At 39.8% G+C, this 23,136-nt stretch overlaps 1 protein-coding gene across 1 annotated transcript in view; it reads left to right on the top strand.

Moving 5' to 3' along the window:
- Positions 1-2,563: 2,563 nt before the first annotated feature.
- LOC134338172 (centrosomal protein of 72 kDa-like) overlaps positions 2,564-23,136 on the top strand; it is an 81,284-nt gene continuing 60,711 nt past the window's right edge. Inside the window, exons 1-5 of the mRNA XM_063033784.1 lie at positions 2,564-2,659; positions 9,694-9,794; positions 18,674-18,773; positions 19,031-19,131; positions 21,763-21,862. Coding sequence (XP_062889854.1) covers positions 9,701-9,794; positions 18,674-18,773; positions 19,031-19,131; positions 21,763-21,862 — 395 coding nt within the window. The 5' untranslated portion in view covers positions 2,564-2,659; positions 9,694-9,700. The remainder of the gene's footprint in view (positions 2,660-9,693; positions 9,795-18,673; positions 18,774-19,030; positions 19,132-21,762; positions 21,863-23,136) is intronic.

The following is a 23,136-nucleotide window of genomic DNA, read 5'->3' as shown; positions in this document are numbered from 1 at the left end:
ACTAAAGAAGCAAAACCTGAACAATCCCTTGACTACTTGCAATTAATTAAAGAAGAAAACATAAGACAAAAATTTGCAATTGAAGTAAGGAATAGATTTCAAAGTCTAGAAATAGAATCTGTTGAAGATGATAGCAATCATGTAGAAATGAAATTTAACTCTCTAAAGGATGCCTTGGTAGAATCAGCAAAGTCAGTGATTCCTAAAAAAGAAAAAAGCACAAAGAATAAATAGATGACAGATGAAATCAAAAATCTAATGGAAGAAAGGAGACAGAAGAAAGCAAATCCTATAGAATATAAGTCCTTAGATAAAAATGTTAAAAGCTTATGTCAAAAAGCCGAAGTAGAATAGTTAAACCAGGAATGTGAGCAAATAGAAAGAATCCCTATTACTGATCCAAAAAGGCTACATTAAGAAATCAAGAATATCACCGGTAAAAAGCTCCTCTGTTCTTCAGGTGGATGTTTGAAAGCAAAGGATGGTACCATTATCATGGAAAAAGATGAGATTATGAACAGATGGACTGAGTATATTCAGGAATTGTTTGAAGACGATCGAGGTGAGAAAACAGAAATTATGAAGAACAATTGAAGGTCCAAGTATTTTCAAATCTGAAGTTCGTAATGCAATAAATAAGAGGAAGAAACGAAAGGCAGCAGGTCCTGATGAATTAGTAATAGAATAAATTATCGTCCTTGAAGATTATGGAATTGAAAAACTTACTGATTTAATCAATGAAATGTAGGAGACTGGAATAATATCAGAAGAGATGAAAAAACCAGTATTTATCATTCTTCCTAAGAAAGCTGGGAGCAATAAAATGTGAATTACATTGGACCATAAGTTTAATGAGTCATATCACCAAGATACTTCTAAGAATTTTGATGACAAGAGCTAAAAGTAAGATACAAGCTGAAATAGGCAAAGAACAATGTGGTTTTGTGAAAGACAAAGGTACAAGAAACGCGATATTGATGTTAAGGATACTATCAGAACGAGCTATTCAAGTGCAAAAAGATTTCTTTGTTTGTTTTATCGACTACACAAAAGCATTTGATAAAGTGAAGCACAATAATGTATTTGAAATATTACACAAGTCTCTAGATCTAGATTCGAAAGACCTCCGCCTAATCAGAAATCTGTACTGGGAACAAACTGTCGCTGTAAGAATAGATGGAAAAGTGAGTCAGTTTATGAAAATCAAGAGGGGCGTTAGACAAGGATGTGTTTTCTCCCCTGATTTATTTAATGTGTACAGTAAAACAATATTACAAAAAATAAGAGACATCTTTGGAATCAGAGTTGGTGGTGAAAACATCAATAATTTCAGATATGCACATGATACTGTGTTAATTGCAAGTACAGAGGAAGAATTACTAAACTTATTTGATATAATTGTTGAAGAAAGTGCAAAAATGGGTCTATCAATTGTGAAAAGAGAGAATGTATGATGATATCCAAAAAGAAGGAGAATCCTATATGCAGGCTGAGAATAAATGGGGAAGACTTAAAACAAGTACAGAACTTTTGCTACTTAGGAAGCTGGGTGGCATCAGATGGCAGGTGTGACTTGGACATCAAAAGAAGAATAGGGATGGCAAAAGACACCCTTACGAGAATGAAGAGTATACTGACCAATACTGAACTAGGCATGACAACCTGCCTCAGAGTACTGAAATGTTACGTTTATCCAGTTATGTTATATGGCTCAGAACGCTGGACAATATCTAGTAACATGAGGAAACGAATTGTAGCAACAGAGATGTGGTTTTTGAGGAGGATGCAAAGAATATCATGGACGAAATGAATATCTAATGAGGATGTCATGAATAGAGCAAACACAAAAAGGGAAATAATGTGTGAGATCATGAAAAGGCAATGTAACTTCATTGGACATATGATTAGGAAAGAGGAGTTAGAATGCACGGTAATTATGGGAAAGATTGAAGGGAAGAAAGCAAGAGGAAGACAAAGACAAATGATGATGGAGACAGCAGCCAGGGAACTGGAAATGAATATCAATGAATTGATCCACTTGACCCGAAACAGGAGTGTGTGGGCCATGGCAGTCAAAGCTCAAACTGGGCATGGCACCTGATGATAATGATGATATTCCATAAGAAGCATGCCTATGTGAAATTATCTTTAGTCATTTTACTCTTATGTTTTATGCAGTATCTGCCTGATATCCTGAATGAGGAGTGGGAGAAATGTTACTAAATTTTCTACAATATATTTAAATTATTCTTCCACAGTTTAGCCGGTAAATCATATGTTGATAAGTGACCTTGTTCATTCTTTAAGGTCAAAGTTAAATAACTGCCCTACGTCCTGCTGAATTAACTGAAGCAGCTCTTGCATATTGCCAAATCATACACAGCTATAATTTGCTGATGTACTAATTGTAAGTCAAGTAGGTCTGCATGTTGCATCGCTGGTAATTTCTCAGAATATTTTATTTGATGGACTAATTAGCAGTCAGTCCTTTCAAGTGCTGATGTGTTATGTTGCATTTTTATTAATTGCAGTATCTAAATAATGGTTTGTCATCAACAGATCTCAGACCTGTCCGTGCAGCTGAGAGAAATCCTGACAAATTTGCCTTCATTTCACAAGAACAATATGAGACATCAGAAGTAGATAAAAGGGAGGAGAGGTCAGGAAATAGTTCTGCTTTTTTTTAATTATTATTTTTTTTTGCTCAGCATAACAAAACTTTCAGTTTCCAGATACACTTACATTTACATTTCTTCCCCTCACAGATATGAGGTATCAGAACACTTCCATCAAAATATGGACATCATCACAACATCCTATACAAAAGCCCTTATTAGTATATCAGACAGATTTACATCTATATACTGCAGAAAAGGTTGCCATGTTTTATGAAACTATTTGTTTTTGAGTGTACCACACATGTCAAAAAGTCCAAAGGAATGTATTCCATGATTAATTTACGCCAACCAAAAAGTCCAGGGGTCTTATCGGATATCAAACAAAGTAAAATGTTCTTCCTCACACAAAAAGTCAGGATGTTAAAAAGTTTTTTCTGATGTGCATTAATAATACGACTGCTGGTTAAGCCTAAGAGAAAAGACACTGGGTCCAGTTCAAGCTCCGTCTTCTGAGGATTGGAGGGTGGCTAATGTAACCCCACTTTTTAAAAAAGGAGGGAGAGAGAAACCGGGGAATTATAGGCCGGTTAGCCTAACGTCGGTGGTGGGGAAACTGCTGGAGTCAGTTATCAAGGATGTGATAACAGCACATTTGGAAAGCGGTGAAATGATCGGACAAAGTCAGCATGGATTTGTGAAAGGAAACTCATGTCTGACGAATCTCATAGAATTTTTTGAGGATGTAACTAGTAGAGTGGATAGGGGAGAACCAGTGGATGTGGTATATTTGGATTTTCAAAAGGCTTTTGACAAGGTCCCACATAGGAGATTAGTGTGCAAACTTAAAGCACACGGTATTGGGGGTAAGGTATTGGTGTGGGTGGAGAATTGGTTAGCAGACAGGAAGCAAAGAGTGGGAATAAACGGGACCTTTTCAGAATGGCAGGCGGTGACTAGTGGGGTACCGCAAGGCTCAGTGCTGGGACCCCAGTTGTTTACAATATATATTAATGACTTGGATGAGGGAATTAAATGCAGCATCTCCAAGTTTGCGGATGACACGAAGCTGGGTGGCAGTGTTAGCAGTGAGGAGGATGCTAAGAGGATGCAGGGTGACTTGGATAGGTTGGGTGAGTGGGCAAACTCATGGCAGATGCAATTTAATGTGGATAAATGTGAAGTTATCCACTTTGGTGGCAAAAATAGGAAAACAGATTATTATCTGAATGGTGGCCGATTAGGAAAAGGGGAGGTGCAACGAGACCTGGGTGTCATTATACACCAGTCATTGAAAGTGGGCATGCAGGTACAGCAGGCGGTGAAAAAGGCGAACGGTATGCTGGCATTTATAGCGAGAGGATTCGAGTACAGGAGCAGGGAGGTACTACTGCAGTTGTACAAGGCCTTGGTGAGACCACACCTGGAGTATTGTGTGCAGTTTTGGTCCCCTAATCTGAGGAAAGACATCTTTGCCATAGAGGGAGTACAAAGAAGGTTCACCAGATTGATTCCTGGGATGGCAGGTCTTTCATATGAAGAAAGACTGGATGAACTGGGCTTGTACTCGTTGGAATTTAGAAGATTGAGGGGGGATCTGATTGAAACGTATAAGATCCTAAAGGGATTGGACAGGCTAGATGCAGGAAGATTGTTCCCGATGTTGGGGAGGTCTAGAACGAGGGGTCACAGTTTGAGGATAGAGGGGAAGCCTTTTAGGACCGAGGTTAGGAAAAACTTCTTCACACAGAGAGTGGTGAATCTGTGGAATTCTCTGCCACAGCAAACTGTTGAGGCCAGTTCATTAGCTATGTTTAAAAGGAAGTTAGATATGGCCCTTGTGGCTACAGGGGTCAGGGGGTATGGAGGGAAGGCTGGGTTCTGAGTTGGATGATCAGCCATGATCATAATAAATGGCGGTGCAGGCTCGAAGGGCCGAATGGCCTACTCCTGCACCTATTTTCTATGTTTCTATGTTTCTATGTTTCAGAATCTTTTCCATTTCACCCAAAGTGTCACTCCAGTATGCCTGAAGTTTGGGATTAGTCCAAAAACTGTGGGTGAAACGCCTGTCTTAAATTTCGAGAGACGATCGGGAGTCAGATGGGCTCTATGCAGAATTTTGAGTTGCAATGCTTCAGTTCCATTACAAACTGAAATCTTCCTTGCATTATCACAGATGTCTTCCCATATTTCAGCTGTAATTTCTACTCCCAGCTCTTCCTCCCAGACCCTTCCCACCTGCTCAGCCTCTCCAGAAGAACATTCCCTCAGGATGCAGTGAAAAGTACTAATAGACGCTTTACCCTTAGAATGAAACACCCTCTTTTCTATGTCAGAACTATAGAAATCAGTTAACAGTGACGTTTCTTTTCTGTATATAATCTCTTATCTGAAAGAAATGATAAAGATCCTTGTTGGGTATGTTAAATTTCTGTACTATTTGACTAAAAGACATTAATCGTTCCTCCATCAAACAAATCTCCTAGGTGAAAGGTACCCTTAGAAATCCAAAGTTTAAATCCAGAATCCATTGTGCCAGGCTGAAAATCTGGACTGCCGGTTATTGGAGTGAAGGGTGATTTTTTTCGCTGCGTTGCCCTCAATTTGTCACACCGCCCTCCAAACCCTGACTGTATTAATTGTTGTTAGACTGCGACAATGTTCCTTAACTAGTTTCATCTTACTGAGGAAAAGCAAATTAGTAAGAGGGCATTTTGCTTGTGAAGCTTCAATGTCTAGCCCAATTGAGGAGGGGTCCCTGCAAACCCAGTCAACCACATAAGATAAAAAGGAACTTAATTGATATTTTTTGATGTCTGGAAAATCTGAACCCCCCCTAGACTACTGGGAAGCTGTAACTTAGACATTTTAATACAGGGTCTTTTTTTGTTCCAGATGAAAGAAACAAACCAGCCATTTATTTTTTTAAGTATTTGTTGGGTAAAAATGACTGGAATCATTTGTATTGGGTAGAGCAGACGAGGAAGAATGTTCATTTTGAGCAAGGATATTTGGCCAAGCCAAGAAATGGGAAGAGTGCTCCATCGCTCAAGATCCTGTTTGCTTTTGTCAAATAACTATGTAAATTAGCTTTGAACAATTGATCAAACGTAGGTGTGATAAATATGCCTAAATAAACAAAACCTGTCTGCAACCATTTAAAGGGGCAAACACCCTGCGTGTCAGGTACCTGCTGCAGATTCCCCAGAGGCATAGCCTCTGATTTAGTAAAGTTGATTTTATAACCTGAAAAGGCGCTAAATGAATTGATGCATTGTATAAGGTGCTGCACTGATATAGCAGGGTTTGATAAGAAAATTAGAACATATCCACATACAATGTAATTTTATGTGACTTTAGTCCTATGTCTAGAGCAGATATTTTGGGGTCTCGCTGAATAGCCTCAGCCAATGGCTCGATCACGAGTGTGAAAAGTAGTGGTGATAAAGGGCAGCCCTTTTGGCTGCCCCTCAGAATACTAAAATTATCTGACCTAATGCCATTAGTTTGAATCGCAGCCAAAGGATCATTATAAAGAACTTTCACCCACTTTAAAAAAGTTATTGCCCAAACCAAATCGTTTTAAAGTAAAAAAAAGATACTGCCATTCAACACGATCAAAGGCCTTTTCTTCATCTAAGGAAACCACCAAGCCATCCACTGCCTGTTGCTGACATGCCTGAATCACATTAAGTAATCTTCTGATATTGTTAGATGATCTACGGCCTTTTACAAAACCTGTTTGATCCTCTTTTATGATAAAAGGTTAACACAGTTTCTAATGGCAACGCTAAGGTAAGATTTTACAGTCAACATTTAACAGTGAAATAGGCCTGTAGGAGGCACAATCTTCAGGGCTCTTTCCTTTCTTAAGAACTAGGAAGATTTTAGCTTCTCTCAATGATGGTGGGAGGAGACCAAATTACATACATGATTGAACATGTTTAGCATAGGCTCTGATAATAACCCTGTGAACTTTTTATTGAATTCACTAGTCACTAGTGAGTCCATCGGGACCAGTGGCCTTCCCACTTTGGAGCTGTCTCACACCTTCCTGTATCTCATGTATAGATAACGGAACATTGAGGAGGACCTCTTGTTCAGAAGAAATTCCTGGGAGAATTAAATTCCTGAAAAAGGACTCCATCCTAGATTGTCCATCATTACATTGCTCAGATTGATACAATTTAGAATCTAAACACAACATTTTAGAATTACTAGTGAGGGGTCCTGTCCCATCCCTAATTGAAGCAATAGTCTGAGAGGCATTATTCTTTCTAGCTAGATAAGCCAAATGGTTTCTCACCATGTTCAAACAATCGTTGTTTAGCAAATGTCAATTTTCTTTTGTCTGCTTGTGTAAGTAAGGAGTTTAGTGTACAGCGTAGGGCTGTGATATTCTGTAATTTGGCTGCAGAAGGCTTATTAATATAATTCTTTTCAACTGCCGCAAGCCTTGCTTCCACTAGGCGCTGCTATTCCGCAGCTTGTCGCTTCTTACTAGCAGAGTAGGAGATAATTAATCCCCTTGCATAGGCCTTAGTGGTTTCCCAGAGCATTGATGGGATGGACTACTGGCTGATTTGGAATTAATAGATAGGAAAGTTTTGAATTCGGAAGTAGTCTATAAATTTATTATCTTTTAGAATAAAAGGATTCAGCGTCCAATATCTAGATCGTGCTGAATTATCTTTGGGCTTAATATTTAAATATACTGCTGCATGGTCAGAAATAGTGATATTTCCAATTGTTCAGGATACAACTAAATCTAGGAGCATCTTGGGGGTTAGAAAAATGTCTATTCTGGTGTAATACTTGTGTGGATTAGACAAAATTGTGAAGTCTTTGTCTGAGGGATGTAACAACCTCCAGATATCCACAAGTCCTAGTTGTCCACATAAGCCCATGATTTGTTTGGACTGTGAGGAGAGCAATGGGGCACCAATAAGCACTCTGTCCATTAATGGATCCATGAGACAATTAAAATCCCCACCTACAATAATATTTTGTGTTGAAGAGCTTGTAAGTTTGGAAAAGGCATCTGTTAGGAATTTGAGAGGCTGAGCTGGAAGGCAGTAAACATTCAGAATACCATACTCTTCTCCATATATTGAACCCTTAACAATCACAAATCTCCCATACTTATCCTTAATGCAGTCTAATAACTTAAAAGGTAAGTTCCTCCTAATTAAAAATGGCCACCCCCTTACTCCTGGTATAAAAAGATGAAAAATAAACTTGATCAAATCCACCCTGTTGAAGTTTTAGATGTTCTTTATCATTTAAATGTGTCTCCTGCAATAAGGCTTTTTCAGGTTTAGTAGGATTTTCTTTCTTTTGATTGGTGAATGACTCCCCTTAATGTTCCAAGTGCCCAATTTTAATATATTACTGGTCATAACCCTTTATAACAATCATGTGACTCCGGAGGAGAAGAAATCCAACTTAAGATCAGCTGAACAGCAATAAGTAAATTAAAAAACAAAAAAAAACAAAGCGCCAACAGCGCTGAACAAGAGGACTTAGCCCACACTCAAAGGGGATATCTGAACCTTCTGGCACCCCATATTCTGCCCCACTGCCAATATGGCATTTAACATAGTCAAAAATGAAAACGGGGCATAATTTATCAATCCACCGATTTGTTACCGTCACGTTTAAACTCCTTCAGACTGAAGCAGTACCGCTAATTAAAACAAATAATGAAACTGCATTAATCAAAACAAACACGTTACCCATCCTGTAAGATACCTTGCCGTCGAGTAATGAAAAGGTAAAATAAAAAGACCATCGAGCATGTTGTCATCCATAACCAGGGCTACACAATATACTGTATACATTCTTTAGCCCAACGTGTCTACAAAAGTTTTAGCTTTGCCAAGAGAATCAAATATCTTGGTGGTCCCATTGTAGGTGATTTTCAGCGCCGCTGGGTATAGCATAAAGTACTGGATTCCGGATTCTCTCCGCTGCTTCTTTACCTGGTCAAATTCTTTGTGCTTCTGAATAAGGGCTGCCGAAAAATCTTGAAAAAACGTAAGCCTGGATCCCTCATATATTAAAGCTTAGGCATCAGTCCCATGGTGGCTCAAAGCCTCCATCACTCTTTGCTCATCACCGAAATTATGGAACCGCACGAGGGCGTTGGCCTGGGCCCGGTTTTGGCGCCAGCGTACGGTGAGCTCTTTCCACTTTAATGCATCCAGCCATGGTTTCCAAATCAAGGGAATCAGGCAGGCAGTCCTCAAAAAACTTCGCCGGTTGACTGCCTTCTGTACCTTCAGGTAGACCGAAGGCTTTGAACTTGCTTTTCTAGCGCCTGGATGTGGCTTTGGGCCTGATCAGTTATAGTTTCTACCGCGGAGACTCGGCCCTCGGCCTCGGTTGTTCTCGTATCAAGATTTTTAAGCTCCAATGTGTGGTTTCGGAGTGTTAGAGAGAGTGGAGCCAGCTTCTCATCCACCATTTTGGATATGTTCATTTTGCTCTGTGCAGCCCATCTTGGCTGCCTTTTTAATACTTTTTGATGGCATGGTGTTGAAACAGTTCAAAAAAATAGTCGTCAAAGTTCATGTCATGAAATCCGACACTTGAGCACTTAAAAAAAAAAGTTGAAACGGATAGGTTTATGTACGAAATTATCAGTGTTGCGATGCAGAGCTCAGCATACCGTGCTGTAATTGTTATACGGTTATCTCAGACTTTTCACTGTGCCGCCATCTTGAAACCTCAATACTGTAGTTCTGTTCTTATCATATACATTCATTGAAGAATGTAGCTGGATGAATAAGGTATTTTTATTAATGTTCTCTGTTTTTATTTAATATTTTAACCTTTATGAATCAGAGAAGGTGTATTTCAATCCATTAATAGTTGTTTGATAATGACATTGGTGAAGGATTAATTGTAGAGGTGAAGTGTGAAGCAAGGAATCCTCTGCCAATGTTATCTAAACTGTATTGTGGAATTTGCTATTTTTTATTTCATCCCTTGTATTTTGCTCTTGAATGAATGTTTATTACATTTGATGTTATAATGAAGCCTGTTTAGCTTCCTGTCTCGCTATTAATTTCAGTCGTAAGATGAAGAAGGTCTTCAGTTATGACACAGATGAGCAGAATTACATGAATCGAGCACAGATGTGCAAGTGGGATGGAGCGTCTAATAATCAAAGTGGTGAGTGATGTGATTCACATTTGACCATCAAACCTGACTGCCTCAGATCTTGCTGTATAATGAATTCACGTTTTGTGAAATACTTGGGCAAATTTGTTGAGGGATATTGGAAACTTGGTTTAGAAAAAGAGAGGGATCTTCAATAAATATAGGCAGCTTGGAGTTAATGAGGTGCTCGAGGAATATAAAGAATGTAAAAAGATTCTTAAAAAAGAAAATAGAAAAACAAAAAGAAGATATGAGGCTGCTTTGGCAAGTATGGTGAAAATAAATCCAAAGGGTTTCTACAGTTATGTTAGTGGCAAAAGGATAGTGAGGGATAAAATTGGTCCCTTAGAGAATCAGAGTGGACGGCTATGTGCGGAGCCAAACGAGATGGGGGAGATTTTGAACAATTTCTTTTCTTTGGTATTCACTAAGGAGAAGGATTTTGAACTGTGTAAGGTAAAGGAAACAAGAAGGGTAGTTATGGAAAGTATGGCGATTAAAGAAGAGGAAGTACTGGCACTTTTAAGGAATATAAAAGTGGATAAATCTCCGGGTCCAGACAAGATATTCTCTAGGACCTTGAAGGAAGTTAGTGTGGAAATAGGGGCACTGACGGAAATATTTCAGATGTCATTAGAAACAGGGATGGTGCCGGAGGATTGGCGTATTGCTCATGTGGTTCCATTGTTTAAAAGGGGTTCTAAGAGTAACCCTAGCAATTATTGGCCTGTGAGTTTGACATCAGTGGTGGGTATATTGATGGAAAGTATTCTTAGAGATGGTATTTATAATTATCTGGATAGACGGGGTCTGTTTAGGAACAGTCAACATGGATTTGTGCGTGGAAGGTCATGTTTGACAAATCTTAGTGAATTTTTTGATGAGGTTACTAAGAAAATTGACGAGGGTAAAGTGGTGGATGTTGTCTGTATTGACTTCAGTAAGGCCTTTGACAAGGTTCCGCACGGAAAGTTAGTTAGGAAGGTTCAGTCGTTAGGCATTAATATCGAAGTAGTAAAACAGATTCAGCAGTGGCTGGATGGGAGAGGCCAGAGAGTACTGGTGGATAACTGTGTGTCAGATTGGAGGAGGGTATGTAGTGCCTCAGGGATCTGTACTGGGACCAATGTTGTTTGTCATATATATTAATGATCTGGATGATGGGGTGGTAAATTGGATTAGTAAGTATGCAGATGATACTAATGATACTAAGACAGGTGACATTGTGGATAATGAAGTAGGTTTTCAATGCTTGCAGAGAGATTTAGGCCAGTTAGAGGAGTGGGCTATAAGATGGCAGATGGAGTTTAATGCTGAAAAATGTGAGGTGCTGCATTTTGGTGGGACTAATCAAAATAGGAGATACATGGTAAATGGTAGGGCATTGAAGAATGCTGTAGAACAGAGGGATCTAGGAATAATGGTGCATAGTTCCCTGAAGGTGGAATCTCATGTGGATAGATTGGTGAAGAAAGCTTTTGGTATGCTGGCCTTTATTAATCAGAGCATTGAGTATAGGAGTTGGGATGTAATGTTGAAATTGTATAAGGCACTGGTAAGTCCAAGTTTGGAGTATTGTGTACAGTTCTGGTCACTGAATCATAAGAAGGATGTCAATAAAATTGAGAGAGTACAGAGGAGGTTTACTAAAATGTTGCCTGGGTTTCATCTCCTAAGTTACAGTGAAAGGTTGACCAAGTTAGGTCTTTATTCTTTGGAGCGTAGAAGGTTGAGGGGAGACTTGATAGAGGTGTTTAAAATTATGAGGGGAATTGATAGAGTTGACGTGGATAGGCTTTTTCCCATTGAGAATGGGGGAGATTCAAACGAGAGGACATGAGTTGAGAGTTAAAGGGCAAAAGTTTAGGGGTAACATGAGGGGGAACTTCTTTGCTCAGAGAGTGGCAGCTGTGTGAAACGAGCTTCCAGCAGAAGTGGTTGAGGCAGGTTTGATGTTGTCGTTTAAAGTTAAATTGGATAGCAGTATGGACAGGAAAGGATTGGAGGGTTACGGGCTGAGTGCAGGTCAGTCGGACTAGGTGAGAATAAGAGTTCGGCACGGACTAGAGGGGCTGAGATGGCCTGTTTTCATGCTGTAATTGTTATATGGTTATATGAGATATGGTCAGTTTCCATATGGAGGTTACCAGGACAGAATATAAGGTGTTAGTCCATTCCCTGAGGGTGGTCTCCTCTTGGCTCAAGAGGAAGCCATGGAGCAACACGTTGGAATGGGATATGAATCAGAATTAAAATGCTTTGCCACTGTGAAATACCACTATCAGCAGATGGAGCAGAGGTGGATTATGAAGCTGTCCCCAGTTTCCGTCGAGTCTCACCAATATCGAGGAGGCTGCATCAGGAGCACCAGACACAATAGATGACTCCAGCATATTCACTGTTTAAATATTGCCTCATCTGGAAGGATTGTTTCAGACCCTGAATGGAGGAGAAGGGAGTACAGGAACAGGGGAGGTGTAGCACTTCGGAGATCAGTGAGGAGGGATGAATGAACAACGAAATCGCGGAGTACGTGATCACTGTGAAAAATCGGGGGTGGGAAGTTGGTAAAACACTGTTTGTGGTCGCATGCTTTTGGAGAGGCGTTAGTTGTGGAGTGTGACGTGTTGGATACGGAGGATCATTGTGTGGTATGTGTGGACAAGAGAAACATCATCACTGTTAAGGTGGAGGGGGAAGAGATGTTGAGAGTTTGCAGAGAATTCTGTGGAAGAACAAAAAATATCCAGTGAGCAAGAGTTCAGTGCGCAAGAACATCTTGTAAGTGAGAGAGGTCCGAGGAGGATTGCCCAACTAATTCAAGCTGACAAAAGTGCAACAAAAACTCAAGTAACAACACGTTACAACAGTGGTATGCAGAAGAGCATCTCTGAATGCACAGTAAGTTGAATCTTGAGGTGGATGTGCTACATCAGCAAAAGGCCATGAATGACTAATTCAGTGGCAACTAATTGTAATTTATACAGATAGTGAAGAAAGTGACTGTGATTTACTTTACATGTCCTGTTTCACACAGTCAGACACACATCAATGGTAGTGCAAGAGATTGTCAGTTGTTCAATTGCTGAGGTAGGATTAGGGTATTGCAGGACAGTTCAAGCAGCAAATGGTTGTAGGAAAGTAGCTGTTCCTGAACCTTGAGATGTGGGATTTCAGGTTTCTGTATTTAAAGCGGCAAGAAGAGAGCATGATCTGCATGGTGGTCACACTTGAGAAAAGGTACCCTCTATGATTCGTAGTTGAGATCTCAATCCAATTATTAAACATACATTGAGAATTTGGTTTCAGTTTCGTAGATTTTTTGAGTTTAATAACTTTGTTCTTTCTAGTAAAATCCATCTTAGTTATTTTTTTAAACCATCAATTTTTGATTAGACCTTTTTAATTTGGAAAACTGAAGGAATAATAACTTTTTTGGATTTGTTTATGGAGGGTGGTTTAATGCCTTTCACTTAGTGGACAAATATGATTTATCTAATGGACACTTTTTTGATACTTACAAATTAGGAATTTTTTACATAGTTTACTTCCAAATTTTCCCTCTGCTTATCCAACCAATATGATAGATACTCTTTTTCAGGTTAAACCATTTCAAAAAGGACTGATAGCTATAATTTATAAATGGTTATTGAATTTGCAAAAGGTATCTAACGATAAAATTAAAGGTGCGTGGGAATTGGAATTTCAAGAGTCACTTTCAGAAAATCAATGGGATAAAATTTCTCCTTTGGCAAATACCTCATCTATTTCTGCCCGTCATTCCTTGATACAGTTCAAGGTAGTACATCGGGCACATGTGGCAAAGAATAAATTAGCCCGTATATTTCCTAATATCAATCCTATTTGTGACAGATGTAATACTGAGGTGGCTAATTTAACTCGTATGTTTTGGCCTTGTATCAAGATAGATAACTTTTGGAAAGATGTCTTCAAAACTTCATCGGAAGTTTTGAATTTGGACCTACAACTGAATTTATCTATAACAATTTTTGGGATCATTCCACCGGAAGCAGGATATGTTCCTGTTTCTGCTCAACAGATGATAGCATTTACAACTTTATTGGCTAGGAGAGCCATTTTGCTTAAATACAAGGACTCTAATCCACCTACTGTTTTGTATTGGCTTTCCACCATTATGTCCTGTCTAAGTTTAGAGAAAATAAGACGTCGGACATTTGATAACAGCCTTTAAATTTGAAGAAACCCGGTGACCTTTTATTCAATATTTTCATATGCTATGTTTTTGGATCATTGGGACCTCTTTTGGCGCAGGCGTGACCTGTACAAAAAGGACGGGTTACACTGAATCCTAGGGGGACCAATATCCTGGCAGGGAGATTAGCGAGGGCTACTGAGGTGACTTTAAGCTAGAATGGTTGGGGGGTGGGAATCAAATTAAAGAGGCTAGGCGAGAGGAGGTTAGTTCACAACAGGGGGTTGGGAACCAGTGCAGAGAGACAGAGGGTGTAAAGTGAGGGTAGAAGCAAAAAGTACTAAGGAGAAAAGTAAAAGTGGCAGGCCGACAAATCCAGGGCAAGCATCAAAAAGGGCCACTTTTCAACATAATTGTATAAGGGCTAAGAGAGTTGTAAAAGAGCGCCTGAAGGCTTTGTGTGTCAATGCAAGGAGCATTCGTAATAAGGTGGATGAATTGAAAGTGCAGATTGTTATTAATGATTATGATATAGTTGGGATCACAGAGACATGGCTCCAGGGTGACCAAGGATGGGAGCTCAACATTCAGGGATATTCAATATTCAGGAGGGATAGACATGAAGGAAGGGGAGGTGGGGTGGCGTTGCTGGTTAAAGAAGAGATTAACGCAATAGAAAGGAAGGACATAAGCCGGGAAGATGTGGAATCTTAAGCCGGGAAGATGTAGAGCTGCGTAACACTAAGGGGCAGAAGACGCTGGTGGGAGTTGTGTACAGGCCACCTAACAGTAGTAGTGAGGTCGGAGATGGTATTAAACAGGAAATTAGAAATGTGTGCAATAAAGGAACAGCAGTTATAATGGGTGACTTCAATCTACATGTAGATTGGGTGAACCAAATTGGTAAAGGTGCTGAGGAAGAGGATTTCTTGGAATGTATGCGGGATGGATTTTTGAACCAACATGTCGAGGAACCAACTAGAGAGCAGGCTACTCTGGACAATGAGCAATGAGGAAGGGTTAATTAGCAATCTTGTCGTGAAAGGCCCCTTGGGTAAGAGTGACCATAATATGGTGGAATTCTTCATTAAGATGGAGAGGGACATAGATAATTCAGAAACAAAGGTTCTGAACTTAAAGAGGGGTAACTTTGAAGGTATGAGACGTGAATTAGCTAAGATAGACTGGCAAATGACACTTAAAGGATTGACGGTGGATATGCAATGGCAAGCATTTAAAGGTTGCATGGTTGAACTACAACAATTGTTCATCCCAGTTTGGCAAAAGAATAAATCAAGGAAGGTAGTGCACCCGTGGCTGACAAGAGAAATTAGGGATAGTATCAATTCCAAAGAAGAAGCATACAAATTAGCCAGAGAAAGTGGCTCACCTGAGGACTGGGAGAAATTCAGAGTTCAGCAGAGGAGGACAAAGGGCTTAATTAGGAAGGGGAAAAAAGATTATGAGAGAAAACTGGCAGGGAACATAAAAACGGACTGTAAAAGCTTTTATAGATATGTAAAAAGGAAAAGATTGGTAAAGACAAACGTAGGTCCCCTACGGACAGAAACAGGTGAATTGATTATGGGGAGTAAGGACATGGCAGACCAATTGAATAATTACTTTGGTTCTGTCTTCACTAAGGAGGACATAAATAATCTTCCAGAAATAGTAGGGGACAGAGGGTCCAGTGAGATGGAGGAACTGAGCGAAATACATGTTAGTAGGGAAGTGGTGTTAGGTAAATTGATGGGATTGAATGCAGATAAATCCCCAGGGCCAGATGGTCTGCATCCTAGAGTGATTAAGGAAGTAGCCCAAGAAATAGTGGATGCATTAGTGATAATTTTTCAAAACTGGTTAGATTCTGGGCTAGTTCCTGAGGATTGGAGGGTGGCTAATGTAACCCCACTTTTTAAAAAAGGAGGGAGAGAGAAACAGGGGAATTATAGACCGGTTAGCCTAACGTCGGTGGTGGGGAAACTGCTGGAGTCAGTTATCCAAGATGTGATAACAGCACATTTGAAAGCGGTGAAATCATCGGACAAAGTCAGCATGGATTTGTGAAAGGAAAATCATGTCTGACGAATCTCATAGAATTTTTTGAGGATGTAACTTGTAGAGTGGATAGGGGAGAACCAGTGGATGTGGTATATTTGGATTTTCAAAAGGCTTTTGACAAGGTCCCACACAGGAGATTAGTGTGCAAACTTAAAGCACACGGTATTGGGGGTAAGGTATTGATGTGGATGGAGAATTGGTCAGCAGACAGGAAGCAAAGAGTGGGAATGAACGGGACCTTTTCAGAATGGCAGGCGGTGACTAGTGGGGTACCGCAAGGCTCAGTGCTGGGACCCCAGTTGTTTACAATATATATTAATGACTTGGATGAGGGAATTAAATGCAGCATCTCCAAGTTTGCGGATGACACGAAGCTGGGTGGCAGTGTTAGCTGTGAGGAGGATGCAGAGTGACTTGGATAGGTTGGGTGAGTGGGCAAATTCATGGCAGATGCAATTTAATGTGGATAAATGTGAAGTTATCCACTTTGGTGGCAAAAATAGTAAAACAGATTATTATCTGAATGGTGGCCGATTAGGAAAAGGGGAGGTGCAACGAGACCTGGGTGTCATTATACACCAGTCATTGAAAGTGGGCATGCAGGTACAGCAGGCGGTGAAAAAGGCGAATGGTATGCTGGCATTTATAGCGAGAGGATTCGAGTACAGGAGCAGGGAGGTACTACTGCAGTTGTACAAGGCCTTGGTGAGACCACACCTGGAGTATTGTGTGCAGTTTTGGTCCCCTAATCTGAGGAAAGACATCCTTGCCATAGAGGGAGTACAAAGACGGTTCACCAGATTGATTCCTGGGATGGCAGGACTTTCATATGAAGAAAGACTGGATAAACTGGGCTTGTACTCGTTGGAATTTAGAAGATTGAGGGGGGATCTGATTGAAACGTATAAAATCCTAAAGGGATTGGACAGGCTAGATGCAGGAAGATTGATCCCGATGTTGGGGAAGTCCAGAACGAGGGGTCACAGTTTGAGGATAGAGGGGAAGCCTTTTGGGACTGAGATTAGGAAAAACGTCTTCACACAGAGAGTGGTGAATCTGTGGAATTCTCTGCCACAAGAAACAGTTGAGGCCAGTTCATTGGCTGTATTTAAGAGGGAGTGAGATATGGCCCTTGTGGCTACAGGGATCAGGGGGTATGGAGGGAAGGCTGGGGTGGGGTTCTGAGTTGGATGATCAGCCATGCTCATAATAAATGGCGGTGCAGGCTCGAAGGGCCGAATGGCCTACTCCTGCACCTATTTTCTATGTTTCTATGATTTACTGCTCTCCCAGTTACTCTCTCGAAACTTTGGATTTGATCAGAAAGTTTTTCTTTTTTCTTACTTTACTCTCAATATGGGCTGCCCAATCCCCTTTTTTTTTCCTTTTATTTTTTTCTTTTTTATTACTTTTTGTTTTTGTTTACAGAGAATAGTAGTCATTTTCCTATATATAAAATTATAAAAATCTCTATCTTTTTTCTCGCTTTATGAACTGATAAGGGGGTATTTTATTATATACTATTTGATTAATACTATATATGATCTTGATGATGTTTATTTTACCTTTTATATGTATTATTATCGATATAGATTTCGGAGATAATCGTCCTCTTGTATGTATGTATGTAATTTTTTTAATTAATAAAAAGATTGAGGAAGAAAGAGAAAAGATGCCCAGAAATTCAGTTAGTCTGGCACCACCAATAGCCGAGTACGGTGGACAAGTCGAGTTTTACTGGAAGTGCTTTCTTTTTGACTTTGTTAATATGGAACAATGGAGTAACTATGACTGTGACTTCTGGAAGAATCTATAGGTAAAGTCTGTAGCTACTGAGATTCCATCTGTACAGAGTATGCAGTACTTACCAATGTCCCAGGTCTTCATCCATGTATTTATGCAGCCATAATTGTTTGTATCCTTTTGGATATTGCAGACGATTTAAACAACTGATGCACGGTCTGCACAATGTTTGTTTCTTAAGATTTATTTTCTAAATCTCCCTCCAAATGGTATTTAAATGCATTGTCTGTTTTTATGTGGATATGCAATGGATAAAGTTGCATTAGAGAATGGGTTGGGAATGGGTAGGAAGATGTTGTTTAAAGCTATGGAAATCTGTTCAATATACAGTATTGTTCGATCAACTTAAACAACTTCAGTTCTGCATTGTCTTTTTCAAATCAGGGAGTCACCCTTAAAATTGTTTCTTTATATTCCATAAGAAGCATGCCTGTGTAAAATTATCTTGGTCATTTTACTCTCATGTTTTATGCAGCATCTGCCTGTTATCCTAAATGAGGAGTGGGAGAAACTTTACGAAACTTCCTACAATATTTAAATTATTCTTCCACAGTTCAGCCAGTAAATCATATGTTGATAGTGATCTCGTTCATTCTTTAAAGTCAAAGTTAAATAACTGTCCAACCTCCTGCTGAATTAACTGAAGCAGCTATTGCATATTGTCAAATCATACACAGCTATAATTTGCTGATGCACTAATTGTTAATCAAGTAGGGCTATATGTTGCATCGCTGGTAATTCCTCAGAATATTTTATTTGATGGACTAATTAGCAGTCAGTCCCTTCAAGTGCTGATGTGCTATGTTGCGTTTTTATTAATTGCAATATCTCGATAATGGTTTGTCATCAACAGATCTAAGACCTGTCTGTGCAACTGAGAGAAATCCTGACAAATTTGCCTTCATTTCACAAGAACAATATCAGACATCAGAAGTAGATAAAAGGGAGGAGAGGTCAGGAAATAGTTCTGTTCTTATAATATACATTTATCGAAGAATGTAGCTGGATGAATAAGGTATTTTATTAGTGTTCTCTGTTTTTATTTAATGTTTTAACCTTTATGAATCAGAGAAGGTGCTATCTAAACTGTGTTGTTGCGTAATTTTTGATTTTTTATTTCATCCCTTGTATTTTGCTTTTGTATGAATGTCTATTACATTTGATATTATAATGAAGCCCATTTAGCTTCTGGTCTCGCTATTAATTTCAGTCAGCAGAAGAAGAAGGTCTTCAGTTATGACACAGATGAGCAGAATTACGTAAATCGAGTACAAATGTGCAAGTGGGATGGAGCATCTAATAATCAAAGTGGTAAGTGATGTGATTCACATTTGACCTTCAAACCTGACTGCCTCAGATCTTGCTGTATAATGAATTCACTTTTTGTGAAATACTTGGGCGAAATTGTTGAGAGATATCGGCGGTTCCCATATGGAGGTTACCAAGTCAGAATATAAGGTGTTAGTGCACGACCCTGAGTGTGGTCTCCTCTTGGCACAAGGGGAAGCCATAGAGCAACACATTGGAATGGAATATGAATCAGAATTAAAATGCTTTGCCACTGTGAAATACCACTATCAGCAGATGGAGCAGAGGTGCATGATAAAGTTGTCCCCAGTTTCCGAGGAGTCTCACCAATATTGAGGAGGCTGCATCAGGAGTACCAGACACAATAGATGACCCCAGCATATTCACTGTTTAAATATTGCCTCATCTGGAGGGACTGTTTGGGACCCTGAATGGAGGAGAAGGGAGTACGTGAACAGGGGAGGTGTAGCACTTCGGAGATCAGTGGGGAGGGATGAGTGAACAAGGAAATCGTGGAGTACGTGATCCCTGTGAAAAATCGTGGGTGGGAAGTTAGTAAATACTTTTCATGGTAGCATGCTTTTGGAGAAGCGTTAGTTGTGGAGTGTAACGTGTTGGATATGGAGGATTATTGTGTTGTAGGTGTGGAGGTGTGGACAAGTGAAACCTCATCACTGTTAAGGTGGAGAGGGGGAGAGATATTGAGAGTTTGCAGAGAATTGTGTGGAAAACACTAAAAATATCCAGTGAGCAAGAGTTCAGTGCGCAAAAATATCTTGTAAATGAGAAAGTTCCAAGGATGAATGCCCAACTAGTTCAAGCTGACAGAAGTGCAGCAGAAACTCAAGTAACAACATGTTACAATAGTGGTATGCAGAAGAGCATCTCTGAATGCACAATAAGTTGAATCTTGAAGTGGATGTGCTATATCAGCAAAAGGCCATGAACAGACATTCAGTGGTGACTGATTGTAATTTATACAGATAGTGAAGAAAGTGACTGTGATTTATTTTACATGTCCTGTTTCACACAATCAGACATACATCAATGGTAGTGGAAGAAATGGTCAATTGTTTAATTTATGAGGTAGGATTAGAGTATTACAGGACAGTTCAAGCAGCTAATGGTTGTAGGAAAGTAGCTCTTCCTGAACCTTGGGATGTGGGATTTCAGGTTTCTGTATTGAAAGCGGCAAGAAGAGAGCATGATCTGCATGGTGGTCAGACTTGAGAAAAGGTGCCTAGAAATTCAGTTAGTCTGGCACCACCAAAAGCCCAGTGTGGTGGACAATTGGAGTTTGGATATGCAAAATGATTAAAACAACTGATGCACAATCTGCACAACGTTTGTTTCATAAGATTTATTTTCTATATCTCCCTCCAAATGACATTTAAATGCATTGTTTTTATGTGGATATGCAATGGTTAAAGTTGCATTAGAGAATGGAGTGGGAATGGGTAGGAAGATGTTGTTTAAAGCTATGGAAATCTGTTCAATATGTTGTTCGATCAGCTTAAGCAACTTCAGCTCTGCATTGTCTTTTTCAAATCAGGGAGTCATCCTTAAAATTGTTTCTTTATATTCCAAATTATCCTGAGTCATTTTACTCTCATGTTTTATACAGTATCTGCCTGATATCCTGAACGAGGAGTGGGAGAAACTTCACTAAACTTTCTGTGGTTAACAAGGCGTACAGTGTATTGGCCTTCATCAATCGTGGAATTGAATTTAGGAGCCGAGAGATAATGTTGCAGCTATATAGGAATCTGGTCAGACCCCACTTGGAGTTCTGTGCTCCATTCTGGTCACCTCACTACAGGAAGGATGTGGAAGCCATAGAAAGGGTGCAGAGGAGATTTACAAGGATGTTGCCTGGATTTGGGGAGCATGCCTTATGAAAATAGGTTGAGTGAACTCGGCCTTTTCTCCTTGGAGTGAAGGAAAATGAGAGGTGATCTGATGGAGATAAGATGATGAGAGGCATTGATTGTGTGGATAGTCAGAGGCTTTTTCCTAGGGCTGAAATGGTTGTCACAAGAGGACACAGGTTTAAGGTGCTGGGGAGCAGGTACAGAGGAGATGTCAGGTAAGTTGTTTACTCAGAGAGTGGTGAGTGTGTGGAATGGTCTGCCGGCAACGGTTGTGGTGGCGGATACGATAGGGTCTTTTAAGAGGCTTTTGTATAGGTGCACAGAGCATAGAAAAATAGAGGGCTTCAGGTAAGACTTGTCATTTCTAATGTAGGGATATGTTTGGCACAACTTTGTGGGCCGTAGGGCCTGTATTGTGCTGTAGATTTTCTGTGTTTCTATGTTAAATTATTCTTCCACAGTTTAGCCGGTAAATCATCTGTCAATAAGTGATCTCGTTCATTCTTTAAGGTCAAACTTAAATAACTGCCCAACATCCTGCCTAATTAACTGAGGCAGCTCTTGCAAATTGCCAAATCATGTACAACTGATAATTTGCTGGTGTACTAATGGTTAGTCAAGTAGGTCTATATGTTGTGTCGTTGTTAATTCCTCAGAATATTTTATTTGATGGACTAATTAACAGACAGTCCTTTCAAGTGCTGATGTGTTATGTTGTGTTTTTATTCATTGCAATATCTCAATAATGGTTTGTCATCAACAGATCTCAGACCTGTCCGTGCAACTGAGGGTAATCCTGACAAATTAGACTTCATTTCACAAGACCAATGTGAAACATCAAAAGTAGATAAAAGGGAGGAGAGGTCAGATAATAGTTCTGTTCATCTAATATACATATATCGATGAATGTAGCTGGATGAATAAGGTATTTTTATGAATGTTCTCTGTTTTTAGAAGAAACCATAGAAACCATAGAAAAACTACAGCACAGAAACAGGCCTTATGGCCCTTCTTGGCTGTGCCGAACCATTTTCTGCCTAGTCCCACTGACCTGCACACGGACCATATCCCTCCATACACCTCCCATCCATGTATCTGTCCAATTTATTCTTAAATGTTAAAAAAGAACCCGCATTTACCACCTCATCTGGTAGCTCATTCCACACTCCCACCACTCTCTGTGTGAAGAAGCCCCCCCCCAATGTTCCCTTTAAACTTTTCCCCCTTCACACTTAACCCATGTTCTCTGGTTTTTTTCTCCCCTTGCCTCAGTGGAAAAAGCCTGCTTGCATTCACTCTATCTATACCCATCATAATTTTATATACCTCTATCAAATCTCCCTCATTCTTCTACGCTCCAGGGAATAAAGTCCTAACCTATTCAACCTTTCTCTGTAATTCAGTTTCTCAAGTCCTGGCAACATCCTTGTAAACCTTCTCCGCACTCTTTCAACCTTATTAATATCCTTCCTGTAATTTGGTGACCAAAACTGAACACAATACTCCAGATTCGGCCTCACCAATGCCTTATACAACCTACATTCCAGCTCTTATACTCAATACTTTGATTAATAAAGGCCAATGTACCAAAAGCTCTCTTTACGACCCTATCTACCTGTGACGCCACTTTTAGGGCATTTTGTATCGTATTCCCAGATCCCTCTGTTCTACTGCACTCCTCAGTGCTTTACCATTTACCCTGTATGTTCTACCTTGGTTTGTCCTTCCAATGTGCAATACCTCACACTTGTCTGTATTAAACTCCATCTGCCATTTTTTTAGCCCATTTTTCCAGCTGGTCCAAATCCCTCTGCAGGCTCTGAAAACCTTCCTCACTGTCCACTACACCTCCAGTCTTTGTATCATCAGCAAATTTGCTGATCCAGTTTACCACATTATCATCGAGATCGTTGATATAGATTTCAAATAACAATGGACCCAGAACTGATCCCTGTGGCACACAACTAGTCACAGTCCTCCACCCTGAGAAGCTATTTTCTACTACCAATCTTTGGCTTCTTCCATGGAGCCAATGTCTAATCCAATTTACCACCTCTCCATGTATACCTAGCGACTGAATTTTCCTAACTAACCTCCCATGCGGGACCTTGTCAAAGGCCTTTTTATTTAATATTTT

The sequence above is a fragment of the Mobula hypostoma genome, chromosome 26, assembly GCF_963921235.1.
Source record: "Mobula hypostoma chromosome 26, sMobHyp1.1, whole genome shotgun sequence".
Classification (NCBI taxonomy): domain Eukaryota; kingdom Metazoa; phylum Chordata; class Chondrichthyes; order Myliobatiformes; family Myliobatidae; genus Mobula; species Mobula hypostoma.
Note: the sequence above shows the minus strand (reverse complement) of the source record. Positions and strands in the feature narration are given on the sequence as shown.